At 57.3% G+C, this 12,594-nt stretch overlaps 1 protein-coding gene across 1 annotated transcript in view; it reads right to left on the bottom strand.

The window, feature by feature from the left end:
• The window catches only part of SHANK2 (SH3 and multiple ankyrin repeat domains 2), a 572,646-nt gene that overhangs the window by 301,736 nt on the left and 258,316 nt on the right, over positions 1 to 12,594 (bottom strand). The window contains exon 11 of the mRNA XM_058526174.1: positions 357 to 672. Coding sequence (XP_058382157.1) covers positions 357 to 672 — 316 coding nt within the window. The remainder of the gene's footprint in view (positions 1 to 356; positions 673 to 12,594) is intronic.

Below are 12,594 nucleotides of genomic sequence, written 5' to 3'. Positions count from 1 at the left end.
CACAAGGAAAGGAAACAAGTCCCCAAACGCCAGCAGCAGCCCAAGCCACCCCAGGAAGCTCAGCCCGGCCTCCCACACCTGCCCTGCGTGGTCACCAGGGGCGCAGTGCTCATGGAGACGACCCTGGGCCCCACTGCTCTCAGGAGACAGTCTGAGCCGGGGCAGTCGGCAGAACTCTGTTTTTAAAGCATTCTCTGCACCCAGGTTGGAATAAAACTGATGTTCTGCTCACCCTGCGGGCGAGCCCTGAGTTCGAGAAACCAGGAGCCGTGGTGCACGGAGGTTTTGCTTCCCCTGGCCCCCACAGGAGCCTCCTGGCTCCGCTCCAGCCCCCGCCCCGCCCGGCTGCTCCTTACCCAATGTGCCAAGGCTGCTGGGGCCTCTTGCCATCCTCGCCGGTGCCGCCCAGCCTGTTGAGCGACGGGGACCGGCTGCGGGGCCCAGGGGTGTAGCTGCCGATGGTCTTCAAGGCCCCATCGGGCTTGCTGGGCACCTGCTGCAGCAGCTGGGGCGAGAGGCTGCGGTGGGAGGCGGCGGAGCAGACGGCCCACTCGGGTGTGCTGGCGTTGAGGTTGTTGTCGCTGTTGGAGCGCAGCAGGAGCCGAGGGGCGGCCAGCGTGGCGGGGGGCCGCCGCCTGCGGTTGGAGTATGCCGGGGCCTCTCGGAAGGGCACTGGGTAGGAGAGAACGGGGAGAGGCGGGTGAGGGCAGGCACGTCACCATCAGGGCCAGGGGGGCACAGGTCCCTGTGTGAGCTGAGCAGCAGGGCGCCAAGACTTCTGCATCGAGCCCCCTGCGGGACCCCACAGTGTGCAGAGCTCACCCCGAGACAGAAGCAGAGACGGGTGGAGACCGAGAACGTCTCCATTTCACAGAGATTCAAGCTAGTGCTTGAGATGGAAGGGACTCGGGGTCTGCCTTCCATCCGGGCCAGTGCCCACTCAGTCAGCAGCCCGGGAGACATGTGCGAGGGGGGCCGCCCCGTCTCACAACGCATTCAGGACACTGAGGCAGCCACAGAGTTCCTCCTCGCCACGACCTGAGCCTGGTCCCTGTGATGAGCTGATGGTGCCTCCCTGAAATTCATGTGTTGGAGTCCTCATCTCTGTATCCTCCAAATGTGACTGTATTTGGAGATGGGTCTTTAAAGAGGTGATGAAGTTAAAATGGGGTCATTAGGGTGGGCCAATCTGACTGGTGTCCTCATAAGAAGAGGAGATCAGGACACAGACACGCACAGAGGGACGACCACGTGAGGACACAGGGAGAAGACGGCCGTCTACACGCCAAGGAGAGGAGCCTCAGGAGGAACCAGCCCTGCCCACACCTGGATCTCGGACGTCCAGCCTCAGGACTGGGAGACAACCAACGTCTGTGGTTTAAGCCACCCGGGCTGTGGGATTTTGTCACAGCAGCCCCAGAAAACTCATACGGCCTTCCAAATCTGCTGGTCAGAATTAGTCGGCCCTAATCCTAGACACACTCTTTTCTCCACCCATCTACCCAGGACGGGCAGCGGGAGACAGGAGGCGGTGGGCACGCCTCATCCGGCTTCTTACTAAGTTCTAGACTACAGGCAGGACCCTGACTCTGCCGAGTTCAGCATGCCCGGGGACTCACAATGAGGACAGCACCCACGGGGACTGTGAGGGCTGGCCTCCACACTGCAGCCACCCCGGGTGGCTCTGAGGGCTGGAGCCAGAAAGAGAATGTGTCCTTTCCAAGAAGAGGCACCTGGAGAGGCTGCAGGGGCCATGAGATGCCAAGGACCCCCGGCAGCAGAGGACACAGGCTTCCCCAGACCGTCCACACCGCAGGCGGCTTCCCCGCTGGCCACAGGGCGTGCCCACTTTGGGCCGAAGCCACCGAGCTGTCCAGTCTGCAGCCTGAGGCCAGGGCTGCCATGGCGCCAGCTGCAGCCGCAGAGCCACAGCAAACAGAGATAACCCCGGGGGGCTGATCTGGAGACGGAATCACGGCGTCCCAGAGGAGAACAACGTCACAAGTAGTTTAGGACACGGTCCTGGACAATCTATCGCCCCTGGCTGGCCAAGTTCAGAGGCCACACTGAAGGACTTCATGGAAACTGAGAACTGCTGCCCCCTTCACAGAGCTGGAGTGTGACATCAACTCTGCTACCAGTCCACGGGAGACAGGAGTGTGCTGGCAGAGCTCATGGGGACAGAGGTGGTGCTGGCAGAGCTCCTGGAGGTGGGGCAGAGGTGTGCTGGCAGAGCTCACTGAGGACAGAGGTGGCACTGGGGGAGAGGTGGTGCTGGCAGAGCACACTAAGGGACAGAGGTGGTGCTGGCAGAGTGCACTGGGAGAGAGATGGTGCTGGCAGAGCATACCGGGGGAGAGGTGGTGCTGGCAGAGCTCCACTGAGGAAGAGGTGGTGCTGGCAGAGAGTCCTGGGGGATAGACAGTGCTGGCAGAGCACACTGGGGAAGAGATGGTGCTGGGAGAGCACACTGGGGACAGAGGTGGTGCTGGCAGAGCGCCCTGGGGGAGAGACGGTGCTGGCAGAGTGCACTGGGGACAGAGGTGGTGCTGGCAGAGCACACTGTGGACAGAGGTGGTGCTGGCAGAGTGTACTGGGGGAGAGATGGTGCTGGGAGAGCACACTGGGGACAGAGGTGGTGCTGGCAGAGTGCCCTGGGGGATAGACGGTGCTGGCAGAGCACACTGGGGGAGACGGTGCTGGCAGAGCACACTGGGGACAGAGGTGGTGCTGGCAGAGTGTGCTGGGGGAGAGGTGGTGCTGGCAGAGCGCACTGGTAGAGAGGTGGCATTGGCAGAGCTCCACTGAGGAAGAGGTGGCGTTGGCAGAGCTCCACTGAGACAGCTGTGACCCAGTGACCCCTTCGCCGCCTCGCCGGGAAGCAGGGCAGTCCTGGGAAAGCAGAGACGGAGCCAACCAGGGAAAGCCGCAGGAAACGGCACGAGGCTTCCTGAAGCTGCACACTCAGAACTCACGTTCTGCTTCAGCACGGTTGGGGAGAATGGAAAACGACACATCGGGGAGGTCACGTTCTTTTCAATTAGGCAGCAGCGTGCTCTCATTCCAACCTGCTTCCTCTGTGAAGCCTCTTCGTCGGAGCAAGACGCACATTACTCAGCTAGGGCCCTTGGCTGGGACTTGCTCCTAGTCTGAATTCCTCAGAGCGGAAGAACTCACAGATGCCAGCCTGGCCGGGAGGGATGGGAAACCGGAAAGGCTGACGGCGTCCTTTGAGGACCCGTCTCTACCGCCCAGGGGGCTGCCCTCTCCATTTGGGGAATCAGCCAAGGCCTTACCCACCTCCTAGAAAAATCTCATTTTGGTGAAAAGTCCTCGAGTTTGTGCTTCGCTGGTCATGAGGGAGAACCATATCAGTGTCACTCTGAGCAGACAGAGGTCAAACAGACTTCTGGAACGATGAAGAGCTCATCATTTAGGGTTTGAAAAATGCCCCCGGTGGGTGCTCTGGGATCCTGAGACCTGCCTGATGAAGGGGTGGAGGGATTGGAAGACCTCACAGGGCGGATGGTTCCGCAATCTTACAGAGCGATTGTCTTTCATTCACACAGACTGGTGGCTGGGGGAGCACATCACAGGGAGAAAGCCAACATCTCCAGCAGACACATCAAGCAGAAAGACAGCAAGTTCTACCAGGCGGATAGAGCCCCTCGGCTTCCTGGAGCATCTCCACCTCCCCCATCCCGAAGGAGAGCCCAGGGCTCACGCTAACCATGGGCAGGGGACACCCCAGCTCCAAGGGGATGCTCCCAGACGCGGAAACGCCTGCATTCTACGGCATGAACTCATGCCCAGCCTCCCAGCTTCCCTGACGACAGTCGGTTCTATTTTTCTGACCAACATAACTGAGGAAGGCATTCGTGCTCTCAATGGAAAGTGATGGAATGTGGGGGCAGTCCTGCCAATGGCTAAGACAGACTCATAAGGGAAGAAAAGTCTATGAGAGAACAGAACAGACACAGAACGAACCTAACACCATACCCCCAACTAAAATGTCCATGCTGTGCGTGGATTACAGAAACTGAAGTCCCAGAAGGCGAATCTGGGTTAATCATATAAGAAAACGAGCACGGACAAAGGCTGTTTTTTATATAAATTCCTAAGAAACAGGCTGAAGGGGGCTTTCTGCGAGTGCGGGCTTGGAGAGCGGTAAGAATTCACGTGGGGCAGCTGCCCTCGGAAGATGAAGGTATATCAGAGCTGGGACACTTTCAAATACATTCTGCCCCTCATAAGGATCACGCGAGTTACTTAAATGGAATTGCACAGGTGACGTTAGGGCAAACATTCTCATGAAAATTATCTTGCATAATTACCAAGATTACATTAGATTAGTTTCCCATGCAATTTAATTGGAAATCTTTTCCGTGTTTATTTTACGGCTCGGGTTGGCAAGTACCTTCCTAATTCTTCTAAAGTAACGTCTTCATAAACCCCATTTCATGCAACGAGAGCTCTCCGTCTGACAAACGAACTGGAGCCATCCGTGGCAACGCTGATTTTTTTGGTGTGTGTGCAAAGGGTTAAAAATAACTCTTTTCCTGTCTGAAAATGATTAATATTCCACCCAACTGTTTCCTTCTTTCAGGCGATCTGCAAACTCTAAGTGGGTGGATATTTTCTTAGCTGTCTTACATGCATTTATTTATACATTTTTTTCCACAATAAAAATCACACAAGGTATGACAAAAAGCATATGCACTTTTAAAGTCGGCCACGCTGCATTTCCCATCCGCTCTGTGAAACTGAGACCCAGGGACAGCTTGGGAAAGCCCAGAAGTGGTTCTGAGAGCGTCCACCTGGCCGGTGCGGCCAGCAATGAGTCCTAACCTTCCTGATTCCTGAGCGATGCTTGGCCGCCTCCAGGCAGCGGACAGACTAAGAGCCAAAACTTCCTTCATTCTGCCTAGAACTTGCTTCCTAACATGCCCTTTGGCACAGTCACCATAGAAGCACACGCTGGAATGCAATCCCGCAAGGGGTTGGAGACTTAAAAAAAAAAAAACGAAATCAAACGGCACCTTCAAGTGGGTTAAAATTCCAGACCACCAACAACCAAGTCCTACCGTGCCCAGAAGTAATTATTCCCTTACACAAGAATGAACCACAGCCATTTTAGGAGGAACTGGAGTCCCCCTCTCCCCCAGAGAATCCGCGAGAAACTGCTCCTTCCCGTGCACCTTGCGCCGTACGGCTTTCTCCTTACCTTCCTTCTTGGTGAAGGCATTTAACAAAGACTTCATTTTCCCTCTGACTTTGGCAGCGGTCCGCTCATTATATAACCTTCTCGGATGGGAGGAAGGAAAGGAGCGCTGCCCGGCTCTTCGGCGCTGGAGCGGCTCGGACCCGGGGAGCGGCGGCGGGCGTCTGGGCACTGCGTGCTTCCGAGCATAGCTGGGCATGCCACAGCCAGCGCGCCGGTGACAGAGCCCACCCCATGTTCTGTCTGTCAGCTGGGAACCAACTGTGCGTAGACTGGGGCCGCTCTCAAGCCTGGCTGTCTCTCCCGGCGCCTGTCATGTGAACAGTGCCTCTCTGCTTTTGTGATCGGTGCCTCTGGGAGGAGGGTTAACAGGAATCAGCATCCTCCAGCCGGCGGCTGGGAGCCGCCGGGAGGCATCGACGAGCTGGAGCCCCGATTATCCGGGGAAAGTCGGGCTGGGGCTCCTGCCACCTCTGCTGGAACACGCCCGGGGCTGAATATAACGCACTGTGCTTTTGTCATTTTATTTTTAAAGAAAAAGCCAAGTTTTCTTTAATGCCGTTTGTCCGCGAGCAGATGTGATGAGCAGACCAAGGGGATACGACATCCTAGCTCCAGCTAAGCCTCACGCCAGACCCGCGTTAACTGGGCAGCCCTCCCCAGCATTCCGGAATTTCTGAACGTGACCCAGATTTCCGTTCGAAAGAATCAGACACAAGTATCTATTACTTCTCTGGCTCACTCCCATCGTGGTAATTACCCTGGAGATAACAGGATTTCCTCCCCCTCCCTTTTTTTTTTTTAAAGAGGTAAAACAATTCAACTGCTACCCAGCTATGGCTCGCCCTGATTCCAGGCAGCTGATAAAAATGAGCGACTTCAGAGTCTCTTTACACATTTCCTGAGCATTTCCACCCCGACAGAAGTCGAGGAGAGACAGGGGAAGACGACACGGAGAAAGTTCTATCTGTAAAGCACACACACAGAAGGAGGTGGAATGGTGGTGTGCTCTGCGGCAGGTGGAACAGGGGGTTATTCCTACACGAGCAGGAAGGTCTTCCTGAGAACTAAATGGAGCATCCCAGGGAGCGGGTTCTGTCGCCCAACGCATCTGCTGCTGGGCTGTAATTAAGTGTGCGTTTTCTCGGTTGCCAAGAGAACTGCTTCCGAAATTTAAAAAAAAAGAGAGAGAAAGAGAGATGAGACGAGATGAGGAAAATGCGAGGGGAACATGTAAGTTGAATTCCATATGGTCGACATACTTTGTGTCAACAGAAATGGCGGTGTAAGAAGCAATGAGAGTCTTTCTCTGCGGGAACGCCCGAATGGTCTCCCCCAGTGTGGTGAGAACGAAGACTGCGATGGACTCACCCAGGGCGTGCCCTGTATTAGCTGGGCATTTAAACGTCACCTCTCACTGAACTCCCACAATGCCCCAGATGGCACAGCTCAGCAGCTGTGTTCAGTCTCTGCCCTGGGTGACCCCCTCACTGGCCATGCTAGGTCCTCAGTTCACACAATGGAGCCCCAGCCATTTCCAAGATATGCCCTAAGAAACGAGCCTGCCACTGGTGTGTTTTGTCATCAAGGATCCTATTGTCTTGTATCACGTAGTTCACATCCGTGGGGGGACAGAGGTGGTGCTGGCAGAGCTCCATGTCCTTGGACATTTGGGGCAAGGCTGCATAGCTTCCAGAAGCATCTCCCTCAGATGCAGAGTGTCGCCAACAAGGACACAGCTGCTCCCACTGGGGGAGACTGAAGCTGTGTCCCTCGGGTAGATGCGCTGGAGGGCTTCAAGATGGTGGTGTCTGGTTCACCGGGGGTGCATTGGCCACAGGCCCAGCCCCTGCCCTGGCTGGGACGGGGGTGCCACAGTGGGGGAACCAAGAGAGCTCCTCTCCAGAGGCTGGGACCCTGCCACGTGGGCCCTGAGAACCCACCACAGCTCAGGAACCCTCTGAGGGAGTGGGAGGCTCGGCAATGCTCAGCCCTCCCTCCATCTATGATCAACAACCTCCCCAAAGCAGGAGCCTCATCCTGCACCATGTTCCCGCGCCAATCTTCGCTCTGGCGTAGCCGTCTTTACTGCCAGCAGCGGACTGGGGAGTGTGTGTCTGTTCCCGGGTTGACGGGGGCCGGGACCTCACCACTGGCCAGTGGTGTCCCCTTCATCATCCACACCCCGGCTGTTGACCTTGGATGAAGGACATGGGGAAGCAGCAGATTCCCTGGGTGCCGCCGTGAAAATCTCACATCTTTCCTGACGCGAGGAGGGAGGGAAGAAGATGCAGCCCTCTCCCCGTGCTGGGGAGCAGAACCGGAGAGCCCCAGACAGCATCCGCGTGCGGCCCCCAGCCGGGCTGCCCCTGTAGCCTGCATATGGGGCGACTGTTCCTCAGGGTGGGAGCAGAGTCTGGAGATAACAGGGCGCTGGGGCTGCCCCCCACCAAGAAGGGAGTCTTTCCGAGACGAGGCCCCGTAATCAGGGAACAGCTGGCCGGCCTGGGGCAGACCTGAGGGGCAGGCCTGGCCCTCCATCCCACCCCACCCCTACATTCCATGTCCTTTCGAATTCGTGGAGTGCGGGCTGTGTGGGTCCAGGGGACACAGCAGTGAACAGGGCAGAAGAGATTTGAGGATCCCCAGGAAACCCCTTATCCAAAGGATTCCTTTTCCAGACACTTTCAAGTCTTTTAATAAGCAGACAACTTTTCCAATCCACACTTCCAGAAATCTGAGCAACAAATTCACAGAAATTAGGAGCGGTCGCTCCATCAGACTCATGTCCAGGCCTACTGCGTGCCTGGTCCTGGGCCAGGCTCTGCCCCACAGAAATCCTGCCGGGGAATGTGGGCCATTCCTGACCCTACCACCTCGCCCATCTAAGGCCTCCTCGCCACTGGCAGGTATGCTCTCCTTGAATACTTCCAGAGACAGGGAGCTCACTACCTCTGTGCAGAGGTTCTCACTGCTAGACACAGGCTGTGGCCTCCTCCCCATGGAGGCAAGCGCCAGCTCTGGGCACACGGGTGTGAGTCTCCTCTTCCTTCACACAGACAATAGGCCTGCCCCCACCACGTATTAATTGGAAGGGAAAGCCGTGGCATGGAAAGCACAGTCTCCACCCTGATGAACGCAAAGCTGTCTGTATCCTTAGGGGCATCTTTCCCCCCGTGCTCCGGCCCGTGCTTTTCTGTGGGAACCTTCTTCAGCTGTGCTTCCCCCGTGTTTATGAATGCACCCGCCTGAAGCCCACCCTTCCTTGTGGCTGGGGGAGAAGCTCTGCACGAATAAACACACGGTGGGAGCATCCTGGGTCTGGACCCTCACACTGCCTCGGCCCCCACACCCAGGGCCTTGTGAAAAGACAGAGCACAGCCCTGCACATCACAGCCATGGAGCACTCCTGCCGCCGGCCACACACTTGTCCGTGTCAACCTGTTCTTCCGGGAGTGACAGACACCTGACTCTTCCCGCTCAGACCACGGAGGCCTGGAGCCCGGCGCCGACCCGAGTTACTTTGGAAAGTTGGGGCAGCAGAGGTGGAAGGAGGCGGCCCCGCTCTTGGTCAACCACCCCCTCCTCCTGCAGAGTCCCAGGAATTAGCTCACACTGTCTCCATCTCCAAGACGGGAGATCGAGGACAACTGAAAGCTAGAGTCCAAAATGAAAATTAAGCAAGGATGGAGACGAAATTGCAAAACCCATTTCTCCCCAAGGCTTCCAGAGATCTTCTCCAAGCAGTTCATCCTGTGATGGGTCTCAGACGGCTGGAACATCCCTGTGGAGTCCCCACCGGGTGCCCCGAGACCAGCTGCAAGGCTCTGTGGATGAGACGGTGAGGTTCCGACAGGCCGGGTGGGCCACCGGGCTCCCTCGGGGGTCAGATCTCCCCCTGCCCCACAGCCGTTGGAGACGTCAGAGCCCTTGATGTCCAAAGATGGCTCAGCTTTTCTTCCACCAACTCACACAGCCTTTGTTCCTAAATGGGTCCTTCACGGAGGACGGAAAGTGACCCCTAGAGGCTGTGCAGGCCACATTCCTGCTGCATCTAGATGAGGTTTGATTTCAAATGGATTTCGTTCCAGACTAGGGGGAGATGGGAGAGGACAGACTTCTGGTGGGGGCTGGGGTGAGGCGGGTGGCGGGGAGTGGGGACTGGGATGCTCCGTGCTGAGTCTGTCCCCTTGCTTACCCGTCTCCCCCACCCGCCAACCCCGAAGGACAGGTGAGCGTCTTCTGAGTTGGGAATGCTCAATGTCCAGGGACAGATGAAAAAGCAGGAGTGATTAAATGGAGGCCCTGCAGTCAGACAGTTTCCAGGAAGGAAGAGGGTCATCCCAAAATGAACCCCAAACTGCCAGCCTCCTAACCTGGCCCTTTAGCCACCACCCCGGCCCCACCCAGCCCGACTCCAGGGCCAGCCCCTTAGTAAGAAATAAGAAATAATAAACACTTAAGTAAAGAATAATAAATAAAAAATTCGCAAGCCAGTCCCTCCCACCCCTCCCGCCGCTCCGTCCCCCGGGGCCTGCGTGGCTTCAGCGTCCGCGACCCACAGACCCCCCTCGCGCTCGGATCCACTCCCCACAACCCTCACTCTCAAAGCCCTTTATTTGCCACGTCTTTTGACAACCGCCTGACAACAGGCTGAAAATAATTTCATTTCTCGTATAAAAAAAGGCTCTTTGCACATCAGAACATTTCAAGACGCTCCGGCGTCCTGGCAGGGAGGAGGTGCCAGGTGTCCCCCACATGCCTGGTGAGAGTCTGGTCGGTGAGAGTCTGGCGTGCTGGCGGGTCTCAGGAACATTGCCCGACTGGTGTCAGCCGTGAGCCCGCCTGCCCTTGCCGTGGTCGCCACGTGGGCTCAGAGACAGAACCAGACGTCGGATTTAGGGGCTGGCGCCATGTCTTGCTCCCTCCGTAGCCGCGGGGTGGTCAGGCACCCCGGCCCTCAGTTTCCCCATCTGTAAGGTGGGAAGAACCCAACTCATTCCCAGGGTTGGTTGTGGGATCACTGAGCTCATGCTGAAGCACAAAGCGGGGGGATCGAGTCCCAGCCCCCCCACTTCCCAGCTCTGTGACCCAGGAAAGTCAGGACATCTCTCTGTGCTTGTTTCCTCATCCATCGAATGGGGATAGGAATGGTGCTGCCCCGTAGAAGGGTCACAGGGACCAAGTCATTTAATATTTGCAACAGGGCTGTCAGCGATCGCTAAATACATACATTTAACTTAAAAAATCTGTAAGCAGAGAGCAAGGCAATCTCCCCACCCCCACTCCACCCCCATGACTGTAATAAGCCCTCCTAGGTCCCTCCGGATGCATTTACATTATCTTTTCAGGTGTCACCTCCTCCAGGAAGTCTCCCTGAGTGACCCAGTCATTGGAGAGTCTCCTTCTCAGGGCTCGATGGCGGCAGTCAGCCCTCCAGGCATTTCCTGGTTCCAGGAGACTTCAAACTCCCTTAAGGCAGGTTCAGTGCCCCGCTCCCCTCATCACCCTGCAAACTGGAGATGCTCCCTAAAGCTCTGGATGTGAGTGAATGAATGAATCAATGAACCAGTGAAAAGAGAGGTGGCAAGTCCTAGATTCTACTTTGTTCTGAGCGTCACCAGGCCCTTCTCCAGGTACACCAGGCTGGTCTCCCGGGTTCTACTGAAGTTGCCTGGGACCTGAAGCCACCTCACTTCTCTCCCCCATCCTGCCACCACCCCCCACGTCTGCCCAGAGCAGAGCCTGCCTTGCTGCCCCTGGGCACCAGAGAAGGCCTGCACTGCAGGGCTCCAGGGCCCATGCCCCACCAGCGTCCTCAATGTCCCTGCTGTGTCTGCAGAGCCCCCACCCTGAGTCCTGCCTGCTTGGGTGGGTTGGGGGGAGTCGGGGCTCACTCTTTCTTTTTAAAAATGTTTTTTTTTTTTTTTTTTTTTTTTTTTGGTGAGGAAGATTGGCCCCGAGCTAACATCTGTGCCAGTCTTCCTCTACTTTATATGTGGGACGCCGCCACAGCATGGCTTGATGAGCAGTGCATAGGTCGGCGCCTGGGATCCGTACCTGCGAACCCTGGGCCGCCATGCGGAGCACGTGAACTTAACCACTACACCACCAGGCCGGCGCCGGGCTCGCCCTTTCTGCTTCCCCTGCTGCCGGGGCTCGAGGCAACCAGACGCATGGCGTGATGCTCTGACTCAGGAGGAGCAACGGGGCAGAGCTGTGGGCATGGAACCCGCTCTAGAAAGCGGCAAGTTCTTGTCAGGGTGGCCCCGGCTCCACGGACAGCCACGTGTGGCTGGACACCAGGCTGGCCGCCCGGCTCCCAGGCCTGGCCCTCCGGCCGCTTTGGTGCACTGCGAACGACCTAAATCCTTCAGGGCCTTCCTCTCCCGTATCAACAAGCCAAAGGGGACTCTTACTTGCCCCCGAGACCCCGCTGACAGGGCTGACGGGGCTGGGGCTGGGGCATGAAGGTCTCCCAGACCCCACAATCCCAGATTGGGCTGCCTCCCCTGTCTCCCTTCTCTTTTCAAGTGGTCTGGGGGATTATTCAGGCCCCACCTCCTATTTGGGGTGGGGAGAAGGGAGAGCAGGCTGGGATGGAGGCGGGGCTGGAGAAGTAGGGGAGGGCCTGAGCCTATTTCTGCCTTAAGACAAACTCACAGAGGCGGCTCTAGCCTCTGGTCAGACGGGAGGCCTACGGGGAGCTGAAAGGAGGAAACAAAACTCCAGAGGGTCTCAGTGGCCCACAAGCGACACCCTCGACTTTACCTCACAGAAGCGAAAATCGGATTCCCGGAAGGGAAGGACACGTGCGACAGCCTCGGCCAGGGCGGGCCGGGCCGGGAGCAGGGAGGCAGGGGGTCCAGGGCAGGTGTGGGTCAGACCCGGTTCTCCCTCCCCACCCCCTACCTGATCCAAAATAGCAGACCCCACTTCCTCTCCACCTCGCTTTAGATAACTGCAATTTAAATATTAGTAGGCAACGTTTCTCCATCTCACAATAATTGTTAAATGAATCATACTTTTATAAATAACGCGAGATATAAAAAGCCGTCGCAGGAATAATGCGGGGTTATCTGTGAACAAAGATGTAGGTGTCTGCAGCGTGTGTAACGCCCCGTCAGCCGGGGCCATGGAGGGAAGCTCTGCTCCTGGAGGAGCCATTGAGGCCCGTGGAGGCCCTGGGCAAGGGGCCCCGAGGCGGGAGCTTCAGAACCCCGCAGGGTCAGGGTCCCCCCCTGGGGCGGGCCAGGCGAGTGCGAGGGCAGCCGGGGTCAGGATCTCCAGCAGGAGCTCCTCGCCAGTTCCCGGCACAGCGACCCGGGCTTCCGGTTGAGGACCAAGGCCAAAGCTGGGGAGGGAAAGGGGCT

The sequence above is a fragment of the Diceros bicornis genome, chromosome 31 (assembly GCF_020826845.1).
Source record: "Diceros bicornis minor isolate mBicDic1 chromosome 31, mDicBic1.mat.cur, whole genome shotgun sequence".
Lineage (NCBI taxonomy): Eukaryota > Metazoa > Chordata > Mammalia > Perissodactyla > Rhinocerotidae > Diceros > Diceros bicornis.
Note: the sequence above shows the minus strand (reverse complement) of the source record. Positions and strands in the feature narration are given on the sequence as shown.